The sequence below is a fragment of the Calliphora vicina genome, chromosome 4 (assembly GCF_958450345.1).
Source record: "Calliphora vicina chromosome 4, idCalVici1.1, whole genome shotgun sequence".
NCBI lineage: Eukaryota > Metazoa > Arthropoda > Insecta > Diptera > Calliphoridae > Calliphora > Calliphora vicina.
Window position 1 is genome coordinate 81,439,157 of NC_088783.1, and position 19,068 is coordinate 81,458,224.

General features: G+C 31.9%; 3 protein-coding genes across 3 annotated transcripts in view; all 3 read right to left on the reverse strand.

Annotated features, from left to right (window-relative positions):
- Positions 1–19,068, reverse strand: part of m (miniature) — a 109,376-nt gene that overhangs the window by 15,004 nt on the left and 75,304 nt on the right. The window lies entirely within an intron of this gene.
- On the reverse strand, positions 11,691–12,631 carry LOC135957284 (farnesol dehydrogenase-like). Its single transcript, XM_065508006.1, has 2 exons — positions 12,031–12,631; positions 11,691–11,942 (listed from the first exon to the last, which is right to left on the reverse strand). Exons 1-2 carry the CDS (start codon positions 12,601–12,603, stop codon positions 11,766–11,768), a joined length of 750 nt encoding a protein of 249 aa, XP_065364078.1. The 5' UTR covers positions 12,604–12,631; the 3' UTR covers positions 11,691–11,765.
- On the reverse strand, positions 16,822–17,657 carry LOC135958776 (farnesol dehydrogenase-like). Its single transcript, XM_065509673.1, has 2 exons — positions 17,078–17,657; positions 16,822–16,998 (listed from the first exon to the last, which is right to left on the reverse strand). The coding sequence occupies exons 1-2, from the start codon at positions 17,648–17,650 to the stop codon at positions 16,822–16,824; spliced, it is 750 nt and encodes a 249-aa protein (XP_065365745.1). The 5' UTR covers positions 17,651–17,657.

A 19,068-nucleotide genomic window follows, 5' to 3' on the forward strand; every position in this document is an offset into this window, starting at 1 on the left:
ATCTAAAATTAGATATCCATATTGTCTATATTAATGACTTAGTAATCCAGATATACATAGGTCAAAAATCGAGGTTGTGCTGGTTTTCCCCTCATATCTCAGCCATTTGTGGACCGATTTTGCTGATTTTAAACAGGAAACTTCTCGTAAGCATGTCTGACAGAATTATTGAAGATTTGGATCTCGAAGATATCTTGTGGAAATTACAAACGGAATGATAGACTTATATATACTCTTCTCATGAAGGTGAAGGGTATAAAAATGGGATAAAGAAACATATTTCATGTGAAATATTGATTCGCGATTGGGGTGATTAAAACCAATCCTTCATTAACTCGACAGTTTGGTTACGCTAGATTGACACTTTAATTTGGACGTTTTTTAAAGCTAGAGGTTAGCTAATGTTAGAAAAGAGTGAGCTCTGTTTCAGGCGGCTGCGAATCAATCAAACCTATTTATCTGCTAAAATACGATTTGCTTTACAGTCATACCTAAATAAGAGCATTAATTATAGCCTTTAATAGGTTGAACGGATAATGCCATCCAGTGTGGTGTAGTTCATGCAGACATTTCATTTCTTCGAATTAATAACAAATACTTGAGAATTTAGTGGAAGCAGTTAATTTTCTTTTAGTTCTTCATAACAATAGAAACTAATATAGAGGATGGATTCAAACGTTAATTCCAGCTCTTTTTTTTTTGTTTTTGACATAACATGCAAAAATAAACATAAATGCTGTGGAAAAATAGAACTACTTATACACGTATGTATATAAATATTTATGTATATCTGCATTATATTTAAAAATGTTTGCAATTCTAAACAAAATTTTCTCTTTATTTGCTTCAATTAAAAAAAATAAAAAAAATTTACTTTGTTGGTCATAAACTAAATTTGTTTATTTTGAAAAACTCTTATCACAATTAAGTTGTCTTAATTTTTATTAGATTTATATCACAAATCAATGCAAACTCGTCGTCGCGTATGCTAAAATTTTATAAACAATTCATAACGCAAGAAGAAAAAATAAAAAGTAATAAAGTTTCACTTAAATAATCATGGTAATCACTGAAGTTGCAGCAGCAACAATAAAAATATTGAAAATATAAATAAGAAAACGACAAGAAAACTTTTACTATTTCGACCAGATTTTCTTGTTCACAATTTTTAATCTCTGGCAAAACGTGCATGTATTAAAAACATTTTTACTACATTTACATTTTTCTTTTTTTTGTTTTGCCTCTGCTTTTGTTAACTGTTTTAAACTTGAACTGATTTCAAGTTTAGTTTATTTTTTTTATTTTTTTGTTTTATTCATATTTGTAAGTGTTTACGGGGTAGGGAGGATGAAAGAGGGGGTTGAAAACCGTCACTTCTTAACAAACAAATTGCAGTTTAAACGCAGCTGCAACACATGATTTATTTTCATGTGTGCTATTCAAAGAATGCTGTTGCAAACACAAAAAGAGTCTAAAACGAAAGACTGACGGACGGACAGACAGACATAGTGGCAAAACTGATATGAATGCAGGCAAGGAATACACTTACGAATCCATATGCATTCACATGCAGTCATATGTAAAGGATTTTAGAAAATTTTAGTTTTACACTCGAAAAATTAAATGAAATTATATAAAATTCATAGTTACGAATCTCTGTGTTATTCGTCAAAGTTCAAAAGTATAGTAATCAATAACTTCCCATATTTACATATGCTGTTATTAAAGTTTTGTGCCAGTAAATAAATTTATATTGAATTCGTGGATGTTTTTTTTACTCCCAGCCAAGATCATTTTATATTGACAATTTTTAATCAATCGTAGATCTTTTTATATGGAAAATATTACTTCAATCGTGGATATCCTTATACTAAAAATTTTACATCAATCGTTAATCTATTTAGACCAACAATTTTACATCAATCGTTGATCTTTTGAAACTCTAAATCAATCGTAGATCTTTTTAGATTAAAATTTTTACATCAATCGTGGATCTTTTAGATTCAAAATCAATCGTGGATCTTTTTAGACTAAAAATTTTACATAAATCGAAGATCTTTTAGACTCGAAATCAATCGTGGATCTTTTAGACTAAAAATTTTACATAAATCGAAGATCTTTTAGACTCGAAATCAATCGTGGATCTTTTAGACTAAAAATTTTACATAAATCGAAGATCTTTTAGACTCGAAATCAATCGCAGATCTTTTAGACTAAAAATTTTACATAAATCGAAGATCTTTTAGACTAAAAATTTTACATAAATCGAAGATCTTTTAGACTCGAAAACAATAGTGGATCATTTAGACTAAAAATTTTACATAAATCGAAGATCTTTTAGACTCGAAAACAATAGTGGATCATTTAGACTAAAAATTTTACATAAATCGAAGATCTTTTAGACTAAAAATTTTACATAAATTGAAGATCTTTTAGACTCGAAATCAATCGTGATCTTTTAGATTCAAAATCAATCGTGGATCTTTTTAGACTAATAATTTTATATCAATCGAAGATCTTTAGACTCAAAATCAATCGTGGATCTTTTTAGACCAATAATTTTACATCAATCATGGATCTCTTTAGACTCAAAATCAATCGGGGATCTATTTAGACTCAAAATCAAGCGGGAATCTTTTTAGACTAAAAATCAATCGTAGATATTTTTAGACCAACAATTTTACATCTATCATGGATCTCTTTAGACTCAAAATCAATTGTGGATTTTTTTAGACTCAAAATCAATCGGGGATCTCTTTAGACTCAAAATCAATCGGGGATCTTTTTAGACCAACAATTTTACATCAATCATGGATCTCTTTAGACTCAAAATCAATCGTGAATATTTTTAGACTCAAAAACAATCGGGGATCTCTTTAGACTCAAAACCAAACTTTTTAGACTCAAAATTTTACATTAATCGTTAAACTTAACATTTTGAATCAATCGTTGATCTTCATATATAGAAAATTTTATGTCTATTTGTAGTAATAATTTTATTTCAATCGTTGATCTTTTTATGTTGAAAATTTTACATCAATAATGGATATATTTGTTGTAAAAATATTTCCATCGTTGATCTTTTATATTGAAAATAAGTATTACAATAATCACTGATCTTTTTATATTGAAAATTTTCGAATCATAGATCTTTTTATGATCACCATTTTATCTCAATCGTGAATCGAAGTTCGTATCACTATCGAATATTTATCAAACGTTTCTAACTAAGTTTTTGATAACGAAAGTCGTTCATGAATCGGAAAGGTGTTTATAAAAATGTCAACTGAAGAATAGTTTCTAGCAGTGAAACCTATCTATGGAACTAACTAACAGCCTTAACCCCTCACTACACTCTTATACACACTCAAAGGCTACAACTTTAATACAAAAACTAATATCTATTGTACCACTCCTTAATTACCTCGAAATTTCGGTTACTCAATATGGATGGCGACCCTTGAATTTGGTCGTTTGTTTGCATTTAGCTTAAGGTACCACAACTGGACTCAAGTGAGCATAACATGCCAAAATTAATCCATTGCTGATCTTTCTATGCTCAAAATTTTACATCAATCGTGTATATTTTTATGAATCGGAAAACTGGTAGCAGTGAAACTTTACGAAAACACTTGGTAGAAAATTATTAAAAAATTATAGTTTGAATCATAGAGAAATATACATAGAGCGGAAACTAAAAAGGTTTTTTTGTTTTCACATAGTTTTTTTACTTATACATTCTCACCACTTAGGCTTTTGACAACTGAGTTAAGTCTTTGACAGGAGAGTTTCTGATCTATGTGTTTTTATCTATGATTTGAATCATATGTTACAATGTTTAATTGACAATTTTAGTAAATTAAATAAAATGATTTAAATGACTGTGCTAATTCGTCAATAAGTTTTCTTCAGGTGTATCTTTCCAGCAAATGTGTGTGTATGTGAATGAGTGACTGGCTGAAAGTGTATAAGTTTGTATGTGAATAAACTGCAATTACCACTTTGACAAATAATAATGGTGAAATGCATATAAATTATAACAGATTTTCATAATAGTTTTTCTTTTTATTCTTCCTTTTCCAAACAACAGTTACAAGAGCTGCTGCTGCTGTATAAATTGTAATGGCATTAGAATGACTAGAATAGAATAGAATGTACGAGTATTTAAATGGAATGTAGACAATTTTCTAATTGCCATATTTTAGAAAACATTTTAGGAAGATGCGAATGAAAATTAGATGCTAAAGACGACTTGTTAAACAATGCAATTCCATGGAATTAAATACTCTAACCAAACGTACATATTTGGCAGATAAAATGTCATTATTTTTGTACAAAGAATGTCCTTCATATCTCTTACAAGAATACAAAACAAAGAAACAAAAACAGTTTTCATATTATTTAAGTACGAGTAATAATAATAATTATTTTTTTTATGAATTTATCACACACTAACTTGGTCATAAATACCCACATACACAGAGCTGACTCTAGCAAACACACACTTGGAGTCATTATACCTTTCTGCGAAAGAAAACATTATTTGCGCAAAAATGGTAGAAAAAATGCTCAAGAATCCAAGAAGAACTTTTCTTCATCTGACATCTTTTGTAGACAAAATGGCACCATTTAGTCTAATGATAATCGTTAAAGAATTCTTGAACATTCATTTTTGTCTTTCTTGTTTTTATTTTTTTTTGTTGCTCTTTCATTTACTTTAATGTCATCTTTGTGTATGTTGTGTGGTGTCTTCCTTGGCAGACGTTGGCCACAACAAAACTTGGTTGGGAAAACTTGGAATGGTAATGTCGTTTATGGCTTGACTTATTCTCTTTCATCATTTTTTTTTTCTTAATAAATATGGCTACTTTTACTTAAATGACAAAAACCACTTTGTGAACAAAACAAAAAAAAGAAGCCAACTACTACCACTTTTATTAGAAAACAAGTAGACAATGTATTAGTTGGTTAAGACCGTTCATTGGAAATGGCTACCATAGCCAGCAAATATTCCTAAATAATGGTTAAGTTGCATCCATATTTTGTGGACGATACTGTGTATCCGAGAAGATACTCGAGCTTTAATTGTGTCTGAGTTTAGTCACATTAGCGACAAACATTATTTAACAGAAAATTTACCTATAGGGCCACTGCATTCAAATGAAATTGTTTGGATGGTAGAATTTATATGACTGCTTTCTGATACGACCATAACTCTCAATTAGTTCGACGACCAAGATTCTACTAAAATTAGTAGTAGATCCGGAATGTGATTCGCAATACCTCAGCAAAAGTTCGCTCAGTAATGCATGTATTAAATAAGCCTGAAATCAAGTGCTGTTTATTCATAGAGAAGGTGTAAAAATAATTCATCCTTTCCGCGCTCCCGGCAGCTGCAACAGTAAGTCCAAGGTTACTTGTGTGTTTACCGATCACCCATCAAAACGCCCTTCCGGTTCTTATACAAGTGCTATATTGTCCGTTTTTCATAATTTTTCTAACAATTTTGCATATTTAATTATTAATTGTTCAAATCCGTAGGAATGTGGAACCCAAACTAGACATCTTAGCCTGGATAGATCTTCTTTACACTGTCAGACTAATTTAAAATATGTGATATAAGATTCAAATAATATAAGTTCTGTCAGAAAGCCAGAGAGTATTCTCACTCTCATAACCTATTTGCTAGTCCCAACAAAATGCATCGCATGAGAAGGACTGCCCCAACGAATTTTCCTTTTGCATAAAACTTTGCAAGCTTTCCTGATCGTCAATATAACGGCCTTATCTGGAACACATATTAATAACATTAACCCCAATGCATCATAGAAAACATCATATGGAACTGTTCTTCTTAGAACATTCAGAATATTTAAGTGCCAAAGGATATATCCATTATTATTATTAGTAGTGAGACTTTACGCACTGCGACAAATAGGATTTTTCAAACCAATAGATTTAGGCTACACAGAAAAAACAAATTCGTGATAGCAACCGAATTTGTTGAAAATCGAATGATTCTACCTTAATAACCAAATTTTATAGTTGTGGCTACAAAATTTTAGAAGGGGTAACAAATGTTTGGTTGCTACAACCGAAATTCTTCTTTAGCAACTGACTTTCTGTTCATAGAACCGAAAAACTATATGTGTGCAACCGAATCATTCGATTGGCAGCAAATTTGGTTGCTACTACAAATCTGTTTTCTCTGTGTATGTATGCAGTCAATTATTCTATTTGATGAGAGATCAGTTACTTTCCCCGGGGCCATAGTAGCCCTTCCGAGCCATTTAGTTCTGCACGTTGCCAGCATTGGGCAGTCGCATAGAACATGTTCAGAGGTTTCGGCATGAAGTTCACAAAATCTGCACTGTTCATTCTCAAGTCACCCTGTCGGAACGAAAGTAATGACTGGGATCTACGTCTGGATAGGGTAATAAACCGTTTGGACTGTCTTATTTCTGATAAATTACACCAAAATCGAGCAAATTCCGATTCAACCCAGGAACGTATAAGGTCCATTTTGTATCCACGTGCGATGCCAAAGAATGGTTCAGGTCGGGCGCCCCTGGTTGCAAGACAATCAGCGCGTTCCTTGCCAGCATTACCTTCATGGCCTGGTACCCAGCTCAATGTGAGTTCATTGTATGCACCGGGTTCATTCAAGTATGTCTATGTCCATAACAACACCAGACCTCACCTCATTTAATGATAAGTCTCTAAGCCTGACTATCTGACATAACAAATACCTTAGTATTCCTTAATCTTAAACATTCCTTCTTAAACATTCATTGGAGCATATAAGGGTGGCGTAAATCTCCTCCTTAAATATTGATGGGAATGTACTCATTGGGATACCCCTTTGAAAATTGGGCCCATAAATGCCAGACCCCGTGTCACCATTAGCCTGTTTGGAACCATTAGCATTATTCTGCCACCACCTCCGATTTAACCACCCTAAACTTCCTATATATCCATTAAATAAAGGTTAGTTGCAATGTGGAGACTCTGAACACTACATTGCAACTAGCTCCTAAAGACCTTTATATATCCATTAAATAAAGGTATATTGGAGGTAGTTGCACTGTTGTATTCAGATTCTCTGAAGGACTAGTGCGAAATGTATCTTTACAGTTGATCTACTACATTTTCCTTTCTGTTTCGGTTCATTAAACTAGAGATCTACAAGCAAACAATGGACGTATTATCATCTTAACTAGCCAAGCATATCTTACGACAGGTATAGTAAGCATTCAATGCCCTCTTAATCATGCGATGTATGTGTATTCAGTTTCCAATACCTAGATATTGTTCACTCTCTTATAGGGAGAATTCACAGTCCCATATCCAAGGTAGTCTGAAGCCTGGCAAAGAGAACCAGTTTTCTTTTGATTGGGTTAATTGAGCTAACTCTCTTTGACCTAGTCCCTGAGCATTCCCAAAGCATGGGTAATCACATCCAGAAACATTCGGATAGCCATCAATAATGCGTTGTCCGCATAAGCAACTGTGTTTAATATCTTACTGTCCACTTTTTATTGACGTGTTTTATGTTAACCTTGTTGTAACTCCTCACTGTTGCCAATATTTGCAGAGATAACTTTCGATTTCAACGGGTGTAGTTCAAAATTCTTTCAATCTCATCCCAAGCACATGAAATATTAAAGTTAAAGTAACTTTCTCGAAATAATTTAAAATATTTCCAAAAAAAATCCGTTGTCTCCAAACGCAATTGGGCCTTTTAAAACCCCCATCTCGGGACATATGTCCAGGTCAGGAAAGCCTGACTGATATTGGAAATTCCTCCCTTTGGACATGGTTTAGTATTTTAGAGTGCAAAATATGCAGATACCGGGAGTGGTAGTTGTATAACTACAATTGGAATGGCTCGACTGTTCAACATAACCTAGTTAGTTAGATTATTAAAAAATGTATTGACCACAAATTTTAATAACATTTTCAGAAAATACCCCTTTCTATGTAACATTTGCTACAATGAACCAAATAAATGTTCATAAATATAACCTCATGTAGGGTATAATTAGACAGATTTATGGGAATACAAAATAACAACAATTGATGCTGGAAAGGAAAATCAAAGCCACAGTTACGCTGGCATAAACAAATTCAAACGGTGCAAGGCAGTGGCGAGTAGTGATAGCGGTGGCGGTTATGTTGCCGCAGAAACAGGAGAGAGGTGAAGAAAAAAATAAATAAAAACAAGATAACCAGAATTTCCTGTCATCGCACCAACTTAACAGTTTATTAGATTTATTTCAAACCAACTGTATTTTGTATGTTTATAATCAAGATACTACAAACTGTATTTGTGTGTATGGTTGTGAATTAAAAAGGTGGTACCTTTGCAAATGTATCTGTAAATATTGTTGTGGCATGCTGATTTTTGCAACTATGTTTTAAAAAATTTATATTAAATATTATAATAAGCCTGAAGGCCATGTTGGCATAGAAACTGAGTCCAGTGATGGAAAGAAACAACTGTTAATATGTATAGAGGTGGCAACGTTTATTAAAAAGTGAGGTTAATGTTTAAACTGTTTTGATGTGGAAATCGGAAGTGGTAAATATTATTTTTTTCATTCTTGTTTCTTGTATATTTTTCTATTAGTTTTACTTGTTGACAATAAATCTTGATAGTAATAAAAATTAAAAGTGTCAATCATTTAAAAATTTATCTTAATTATTAAAACTATGTTTAAAGTTAAAAAGTTGACAAATTAATTGAATTTAAATCTACTATTTATATATTACAATTAATTCAAATATCTGTATTTGAAACTGTATTATTGAAATCCGTTCACAACAAGTGGGAAAATTAAAAAAAAAAACAAATAAGAGTAGGGTATTCATACGAATAATGATCGTTCGATTAATCGAATAATTTCTTACGAATAATTATTCGAAAAACTTAAAAATAACGAATAATTCGAACAATTTTATATAGAATAATCGAATAAAACGAATAAATGTACATATACATTTAAATTCATTAAATTGCTTAAAATTTTTCATAATTCCAAATTTAAATAAATAATAATGACTTACAAAAATTGCATTGTTTCTGAAATTCGACAAATAACTAAAGATAAAGGGAATATTTCGACCACTGGTCCGATAGCTCCTTCTATAAATATATACATATTACTGCGTGAAGTTACAATTCTAAAAACAAGTCTTTCAAAATGTTTAATTTAGGACTTGAACCAATGAATAAAATATAAATAATGATAAACACAAAATATTGCAAACGTTTTGTTGAAAAAAAAAACATGGAGTTCGTCTTGTACATGATGTTAAACATAGTTGGACATCTTTGTCTAGCATGGTAATAAACTTTTTGCGTATTTATAAATGCGTGAATCATGCACTGTCTGACTTTAAATTAGCCACGTTCACTGACAATGATATCAAACTTTGGACAGATTTGTACAATTCCCTAAGACCACTTGATTAAGCAAAGATTCGACAACGTTGATAGAGCTTGAGGGTATAACACAATTTGTTATAAATAATTTAGAAAATGTAAATAATTCATTTACTAAAGAATTATTTAATAATTGGATTAATTTTAAACGTGCACAGAGAAAACAGATTCGTGATAGCAACCGAATTTGTTGCCAATCGAATGATTCTACCTTAGTGACTGAATTTTACAATTATGGCTACTAAATTTTAAAAGGGGTAACAAAAGTTTGGTTGGTTTAACTGAAATTCTTCTTTGTCAACTGACTTTCTGTTGATAAAACCAAAAAATTCTATGTGTGCAACCGAATTATTCGATTGGCAACAAATTCGGTTGCTATTACGAATCTGTTTTATCTGTGTGTGATCGAATTATTCGAACAAATTAAAAAGAAAAATCGAATAATTTGAATACCCTAATAAAGAGGTATTGCTTAGTTTAAATTTTGATGGTTATTTATTGGCCCTGACTGATCCGAGGGAGGACAACATGACTTCTTGGCTTGATATTATTACCAGTCGTTACAATTTTGGCAACCATGGATTGCCCTACAACAACTTCTGTAGAAGTTGTCAAAATGAAGATGAGGATGAGACAATTTTTCATATTCTTTATTATTGTCCGGCATTATGAGATCTACGCTTAAGGTTTCTGTGACATCGTTTCCTAAATAGTCTTTCTTAGCTCTCGGACATAAAGCTAGAGATGATTAATGCCTTTATCGAAAATAGTAATTCGATAATCAGGCCAGACAAGGGAATCTCCACGGAGAGACCTACTAACCGCCAAATATTTTTAAGCTTCAAACATTCACCAGATCATATTTATCTTCAGAAGGACTTGGGCTATTTTTATAATTGGTGCATCCATAATTTAATGGAACTAAACCTGAAAAAATGTAAGCGCATGACTTTTTCGAGAAGGTGTGATGTTTTTGATCACTACTACATCGGTGGTTATAAACTAGAGTCGGCAAAAGCAATTATGGATCTTGGTATTTTGTTAGATGGAAAATTAAACTTCATACAACATATTAAGAACTTCATACAACATATTAACAAAGCTCGAGGAATCTTAGCTTTTATCAAACGATGGGCAAAGGAATTTAATGATCCCATCCATCACTAAAACATTATTTACGTCACTTGTAAGACCGATTTTAGAATATGGCTCAATTTTGTGGGACCCTACTATAATGTTTACATTGATTGTATCGAATCTGTCCAGATTCTTCACGACTTGCTTTGATTCGACTGCCAACATTAAAAAACCGAAGAATTATGCTTAATGGTTCATTTGTTGTAAATCTTTTAAATGGAAATGTTTTCTCAGATTTTCTTTTAAGTAAGATATCATTAAATGTTACTCAACGACCATTACGATTTAATAAACCACTTTATGTTAAAACTTTTCGAACAAACTACGAAATGGCAGATCAGTTTCCGAAATTATGTTGTAATTTTAACGCAATGTTTAACTTTATAGATCTCACTTTAAATGTTGATGCTATAAAACGAAATATTATTATCAATTTAAACAACTAAAAATATTTACTTTAAGAAAAAATTGTATAATTTAATTTAACACTCAGTCAGTCTGTAAGGATAATATCCATAGACTAAATTAAATAAATAAAAATAAATATGAAAATTGACTGGTGCGTAATAGTAATCTCTTCTTCTCTCTTTTTCGGAACTTCTTCCTCTTCACTTTTGAATCTCTTCATCATATCTGACTGTCCCTTCTCTTTTCATTTCTATCTGTTTCTCTTTTCTATTTTTTACTTTCAGGTTACAAAAAGGAACCTATTGCCTGGACCCAAGTCAGCTGCTCTTCTTTCCTGTCTTCACTTCGCGGCTGCCTGGAAACCTAACCTAACCTAACTTAATTTAACTAGTTGGAAATTTGTATTTTTTTTTTCAATTTTGCAAATAACCAAAATGCCCGACTTTGGCGTCTTATATCCCACATGATAACTTTGCAGATTATTCCGAAAGCTAAACACCTCTGTATAGGTGTGGCCAAGAATTTAAATAGTCTTTTTATATTAAATTCCAGATTTTTCACTGGCCCGTGTTAGATATGCATGGAATTTCATGTAGTCGCAGCAGACACACAGAGAGAATTAGCTAGTTTTGTTCTTAAATTCATGACCGATATTCTGCTAATTAAATCATAAAAAAGAAAGATATTTTTACTTAAAAACATTTATAATTTCCTTTAAAAATTCATTAACAAAAACATAATCTCTCAATGTGATAACAGCAGCAGCTCTTAAATTTTAAATCATTTCACCCATTGGCTTAATGGTCAGCTCATGAATTTGTACATGAGGAGGAGTCTTTAAACAAAACAAAACCGCATCGGCCACATCTTTAGACTGTAACATGGGCATACCTTCGGGCATCTCAGCATTCTCACCCATTATTTCTGTGTGAACACCACCCGGACTAAGGCTCTAAAGACATAGAAACATAAAAAATGGTCTTTAACAAGCAAAACAAACAAATACCACATTAATCATCCTCGCCACAACGTCAACTTACTGTGATTTTAATTTTAGTCTTTTCTGCTGAAAATTCCTGCCTAAATACTTCAGTCATAGCGGTGACGGCATGTTTTGAGGCTGGATAAATATTTAAGCTCATGCCAGGGATAACGGGCACCTTATGTCCGGCCACACTGTTGATGATAACAACATGACCATTGACTTTACGCTGTTTCATTGAATGGAAAGCTTCACGCGTACACCACACAACACCCATAACGTTTGTGTTAATGGTGTCTGTTATATCCTGTGAGTTGTTCTCCGCCAACAAGCTGGTTGACTTCGCAACACCGGCATTATTAATTAAAACATCTACACCACCAAATTGCCTCTGCACCCATTCAAAGGCCTCTTTAACACTCCCCTCATCACCCACATCACATTTGAAACAATGGAAATTGTGTTGCTTGTCAGCAGCGATGGTTGGCAAAACTTTAGTTTTCATTTTCACCAAACGTCTGGCTAGACCGACAACAATCATGCCTTCTTCTACCAGCGCTTTACAAGTGGCGGCGCCAATGCCAGCACTGGCTCCCGTTACCACAGCCACTTTATTATGCCAACGTTCCATTGTCCTCTACTGCTCTCCTAACACTGCTAAATTTCTTTAAACTTTTGAAAAATGTGTAAACCTTGTATAACCGAAAAACTTATCGAATTATCATTGCATTGAGTATAAATATCTAATCAACAGTGTTGCGATAAGGAAACAATCTTTTCGACAATTGTTGAGTGATAATAACAACTAAACGAGCATGCCTCTAATCAAAAATATACATATTTATAGACTGCACCACCAACCAACAGGTCTATTTAGTGTCATTGTCTGTGACGTACATATCAATTATTTATATGAAATTGAAGTTGCGAGGGTTGTACAAAAAATGGATTATCTTCAACAAATATTGTGAAAATCTGTACATGTATACCATTAAGGTCTTAGGTTTACACTAACGGTGCAAAAATGTAAATTAAACCTTAAGAGTACGTTGGGTCCAAACGACCCTCAACTTTTAAAATCACGAAAAACACAGTCAAATTGAGGTTAATTTTGATCCGGAGTACTCTTAAGGGTTAATTTCCATTTTTGCACTGTTATTGCAAATCTAAGACCGCAACTTTTATTAAAATCGGCTCAAAAATATATAATATTCGCTATCATTCAATTAGAAATTCCAAATATTGCAAAATTTTACCTTTGACCTTCACGATTTAAGGGTTAACGTTGTCCGGTTTTAGTAACACTCTCAGAGTATATTTAGAATTATCTAGCCTATAATATTCTGTATAGGCTTTATTTAAAATTCATAATAGTAAAGAAATTTTTATCATACGCCAAAATATGACCAACAAATTAGTTTTTCTCGAAAATCGCAAAATTTAAATCACAGGTACGAAAAAATGTAGGAGTTATTGCCATCTTTTTCTCATATTTTTATTCCCCATTATATTCTCAATAAAGACCTATGTGATGATCAAAAAATTCTGACATTTGTTTAACAAAATTTTTAAAATATTGAAAATGAAATTTTGAAACTGCCGTTAAAAAAAATTTTTTTTTGGTCATACCTGCAAATAGGTTAACGATATCCTCCGAAGAGAAAAACTCATATACAAGTAATATATTGATATATTTTAAGTAAAAATGAGATTTTACTGTAATATTTCTTAAAATGTGTGAATTTTGTTCTTACATTTCTTGTTCTAGTGGCCTCAGACACGTTAATGGTTTGGGGAATTTTTAATTCTTTAACATTTTTTATATCACATTTCGATTATTTTATATTAAATTGCAAAAGTAATTATTTAATGGCAACATTTTTACAAAAACTGAAAAATAGCAACTGAAAACGAACTTTAACCCTCGTGCGGCACGCCAATTTTTAACCGATCGAGCTCAAATTTTTGTCAATTTTTTTTATGCTAACCACAAAGTTTCTTCGTTTTTGAAACCGATTAGTTTTAAATTTTTCCATACATTGAAGGTCCACCTTAGTAATAAAAGCTTTATTTATTAACAAAACTCAATGAAAATTTTCAACGTTTTTTAAATTTGCCATTCTAAATAACAAAGTGTAAAAAAAACTTGTCAAAAGATCAAAAGGCATCCCGCAATTCCTAAAAATTAGAGCGATAATCCCAAAAATTTAATTTTTTACAATTTTGCCCATAGGGTCCACATTTTCTTCGGGGCTGGGAAAATACTTAGGGGATAAATAGTGAACACATCAAGGTTACCAAAGCTGCTTTCCGTTTTCTGATCACAGGTTTGGGATTTTATAACATCAAAAAATTTTAAATTTTGATAAAAAATAGGTCAAATTCCGAAGGGCGTAGGCGCGACTTATTCGAAAAATAGGACGTGTTTTTATACCGAAATGTTCTCCGTGAAGATAACTTACAGGAGAACATAACATTTTATATTATTATTTTTAAAGATATATTTTTAAAGAAGTAAACTTTTCGCCAAGAAAAACAGCAAAAATCTATTATTTTTATACCCTTCACCTTCGTGAGAAGGCTATATATAAGTTTATCATTCCGTTTGTAATTTCCACAATATAATTTTCCGACCCTATAAAGTATATATATTCTGGATCCTTATAGATAGCGGAGTCGATTAAGCCATGTCCGTCTGTCTGTCTGTTGAAATCAATTTTCTGAAGACCCCAGATATCTTCGGGATAAAATTTTTAATAATTCTGTCAGACATGCTTTCGAGAAGTTTCATCAAAATCCGTCCACAAATGGCTGAGATATGAGGAAAAAACCAGGACAACCTCGATTTTTGACCTATATCTGGAGTACTAAGACATTAATATAGACAATGGATATCTAATGATAAATATATCAAAGACCTTTGCAACAACGTATATAAGACCTACAATGGGTCAAAATCGGAAATAATATTATTTAACCAGAATTTTTTTTCACAAAAAATAAAGAAAAAAAAAAATTTTAAATAACAATTCAAAAAAATTAAAAAAACAACTTTGGAAAAAAAAATAAATTTTTTTTACCTAAAAATATTTCAAATTTTTATTTTGAAGTATAATTTGGTGAAGGGTATATAAGATTCGGCACAGCCGAATATAGCTCTCTTACTTGATTTTTGAAATTGAAAATTATTTTTGGATCCATTATTGATATTGCTCTGAAATCTTTTGTATGACACTGGTAATTTTGTTGTCTAATTAACAAAAAAAATTCGAGTTCATTCAGTTCAAAAGTGCGCCAATATTTTTAAAAATCAGGACCAAGGTATGGCAAAATTATTAAATTTAAATTTTTCAAATGCCTATAACTCAGAAATTATAAGAGATAAATAGCACACAAGCATGTCAAGACCAAGCCGAGCCAAAAATATAAAAATCTTTGGAATCGGATGGGCAACAAAAAAATTTGACGTGTTTAAAAACATTACATATCGAAGGTACCCTACTTTGAGTCACCATAGCGCCGCCCCTGGAGCATTTATAGGGTCCATTTTAATTACTTAAACATTCTTTTATCCCCATCGCACAAGCCATTTAGAAATGCCAGATTCTGCCTCACATTTTTAGACATTTTAGAAAATTTGTGGCACTATATAAAGTTTATTTGGGGTTAATTTGCTTTACACTTTTTTCTCCTAATCTATAACAAAGACCGTGTTCTTCGGAAAAATCTAGTTTTAACCAAAATAAACATGAGGCCAGAAAACCCGAACAGCGGCTAAAACTAGCAAAACCCAAATGGTCTTTTAAGGAATCAGAATGTATAGAATTGTGTGTGTCTACGACCAAAATTTTGGTGTGTTGCAAACGGAATGTTAAAATCAATATTTCCATACATCTTTTTGATGGTTGGTGTAAAAATGTGACGGCACTCTAAATTAGTTAGAGACTTTAAAGTAGCAATTGACTTCACGCTAGATTAAGTGGAATGTATAAAGTAATAAATTTAAATATAGCAGTCTAATTTGTTTTTAATATTTCTCTACTATCAAATGACTAAATTAAAACATATGATTGCAGATATAAACAAAACTAAAAAGTTGAAAATTAACACAATTTACAAGTCTTGCAAAGAAAATAAGTAAAATAATACAAAACAAACATTTTAAATTGATTTATAATAAAATACAACTTAATTTTACAAATTGTTGTTCGCGTACTTTTTTGGATATTTTTTTAGATTGAGAGTAAAAGTAATTTTACGCTCTACTTTACTGGATAATTTTTACTGGAAAGTACGCGAACACACTTATTGTATCAGCGTGAAATAGAAATATGTTTTTCAATGACATTTCTATATTTATTTACTGTATGTATCATATAAAGAATGCAAATAATTGTCAAACATTTAGCTTAATCGTAACAGATAATTTTCGAGGTGAAAATTGGATTTTTATGATACGTTTTAAAAAAAGTTATAAAAAATCGATTCTATGTTGTTTCTTGCGTTTACACATTGAGCAGAAAGTGGAATGATAACAGCTGTTATATCTTTTGATTTGTTTACATACAAAACAAGACGCCTTAAATAGGACGTCATCGGGAGTCCAGCTGATTGTAGAATTTGTAAGTTGAAATGTCAAAAAAAAATATTCACCCGAACGCTGCAGCGCGCTGGAATATCAAAGCTCATATACCTATACAATAAATGAATATCAATGACCTAACGCAGAATAGTTAGTGCGGAAGAGTTGCCCTACTTAACTTTGCTGATTAAATAATAAAATACATTATTGTTTTATAAATAAATTTATAATTGCTTAAAAATTACATTAACAAAAATATGTATATCATCAAACCAATTCACCCACAGACCTAATGGTCATTTCATGAATTTGCACATGAGGTGGAGTCTTTAAACTAAATAGAATGGCATCAGCCAAATCTGCTGGTTGTAAAATGGGTATATCGTCCGGCATGGGACAATCCTCACCCATTAATGCTGTGTTTACACCACCCGGACTAATGCTCTAAATATAAACAAATATAGAAAATAAAACTTTAATAACAAACAAACCACTAATCATCTTTATAACTACAACAACTTACAGTTATTTTAATTTTTGTCTTTTCTGCTGAAAATTCCTGCCTAAATACTTCAGTCATAGCGGTGACGGCATGTTTGGAGGGTGAATAAATATTGAAACTCATGCCAGGCAAAATGGGCACCTTGTGTCCGGCCAAACTGTTAATAAGAATAACATGACCATCGAACTTACGTTTCTTCATTGAATGAAAAGCTTCTCGTGTACACCAAGCAACACCCATTACATTAATATTAATGATGTCTTTCAAATCCTGTGAATTGTTTTCAGCCAAAATGCTGCTTGTCCTTATAATACCAGCATTATTAATTAAAACATCTACACCGCCAAATTTCTGCTCCACCCATTGAAAGGCCTCCTTAACACTGTCCTCATTACCCACATCACATTTGTAATAATGGAAATTGTGTTGTTTATCAGCAGCCATGGTTGGCATAACCTTGGTTTGCATATTCTCCAAACGTATGTCTAGACCCACAACAACCATGCCTTCTTCTACCAGAACTTTACAAGTTGCGGCACCAATGCCAGAACCGGCTCCCGTTACCACAGCGACCTTATTTTGCCAACGCTCCATTGTAATCTCTACTCTACTGTTTTTCTAATACTGACAAATTTCTCAAAAATACTTAACTATTTATAAAGTTATAACTATTGTTTAGCCGAAAGAAAATTATCGATTCATCATGCTCTGCGAGTAGTTCCGAATACAACTAAATAAATATCTAAACAACAATGTTGTGATAAGAACAAAATCAATAGTCATTCAATGAAAATAATTTGTTTAAAAGTGGTAGTGGTGGAATTAAAAGAACAGGTTTTCAGTCGAAATAATGTAGACGGCATTCCCAACAAGTCTACTAAATAAGTTCGGTTGAAATTTCGCTGTATCATGACAGTGACGTAGAATTATTAAACTCAAATTAAAGAACGTGGGTAGCTCTGAAAGTCATGGAGAATAATTCTGTTTTATTGTTTGAGTCTTCTATAAAAGAGTTCTTACTACCCAGTTGGCCAAATCGTTGTAGACGATATTGATTTTGATGATTGATGAGCGCCAATGTCTAGATGAGCGCCAATGTCTTAAATGTTATCATATATCTAACATGGTTAACGACATGTCTGTCTTGTCTTGAATGTGATCTTCAGTGATCTTGAATGTGATCAGTGTAATCTTCACACATTGTTATTGTGTGAAACTGAGCTATATTGTCACTCTTTTAATCGCCCAACATTTTCGTAACATTTATTCGTAAACGTCGTTGACGATTTGCCGTCTAAAGAATATCTTGAAGACGTGACCAGCTGGGTAAATTTCTGACCAAGGCGAATTTATAGAAGGTGACGACAGAACTACAACATATACAAAAACAACATATATCGCCACAACAAACACAAGTTAATTGACAGTTCACTTGTCTAAATAACTGAATAAAAAAATAATCAGCTGTTCTTCTGTCGTCACCTTTTATAGATTCGCATTGTTTCTGACTGTTATTCTCTTATGGGAATTTACTCACAAAAAAGTTACCTACTCATTAGTTAGCACATTGTTTTTTTGAATACGGTTGGTATTTTTATTCAAATTATGTATTTATAGTTCATTTTATATAACGAAATTTGTTCGGAAACTAATTATATCAATAAACAAGAGAATACATACATAGAATGGAAGGAGAGAAAAATGTCAATAAAAACAATTATTCTCTTTTCACACATATCGGTTATATAATACCAAGCATTTCTAAGTGACTGCCACGAACTAGTGGTGTTAACTATCATTTACAGTCATTACTAATTATATATATTTACCATGAGCAGGTATTTAGAAGGGGTTCAATTGACCCTACATAGATTACAAAGGGGATATCTAATAGCTGGTCCAAAGTAGTCAACGTATGGTATTCACATGGCTGGTTACTTTAAAATTACCTTTAATTTGTTCAATACATATTGGATTGTTAACAGCAACTTTTAGTCACATTCAAGTACTCA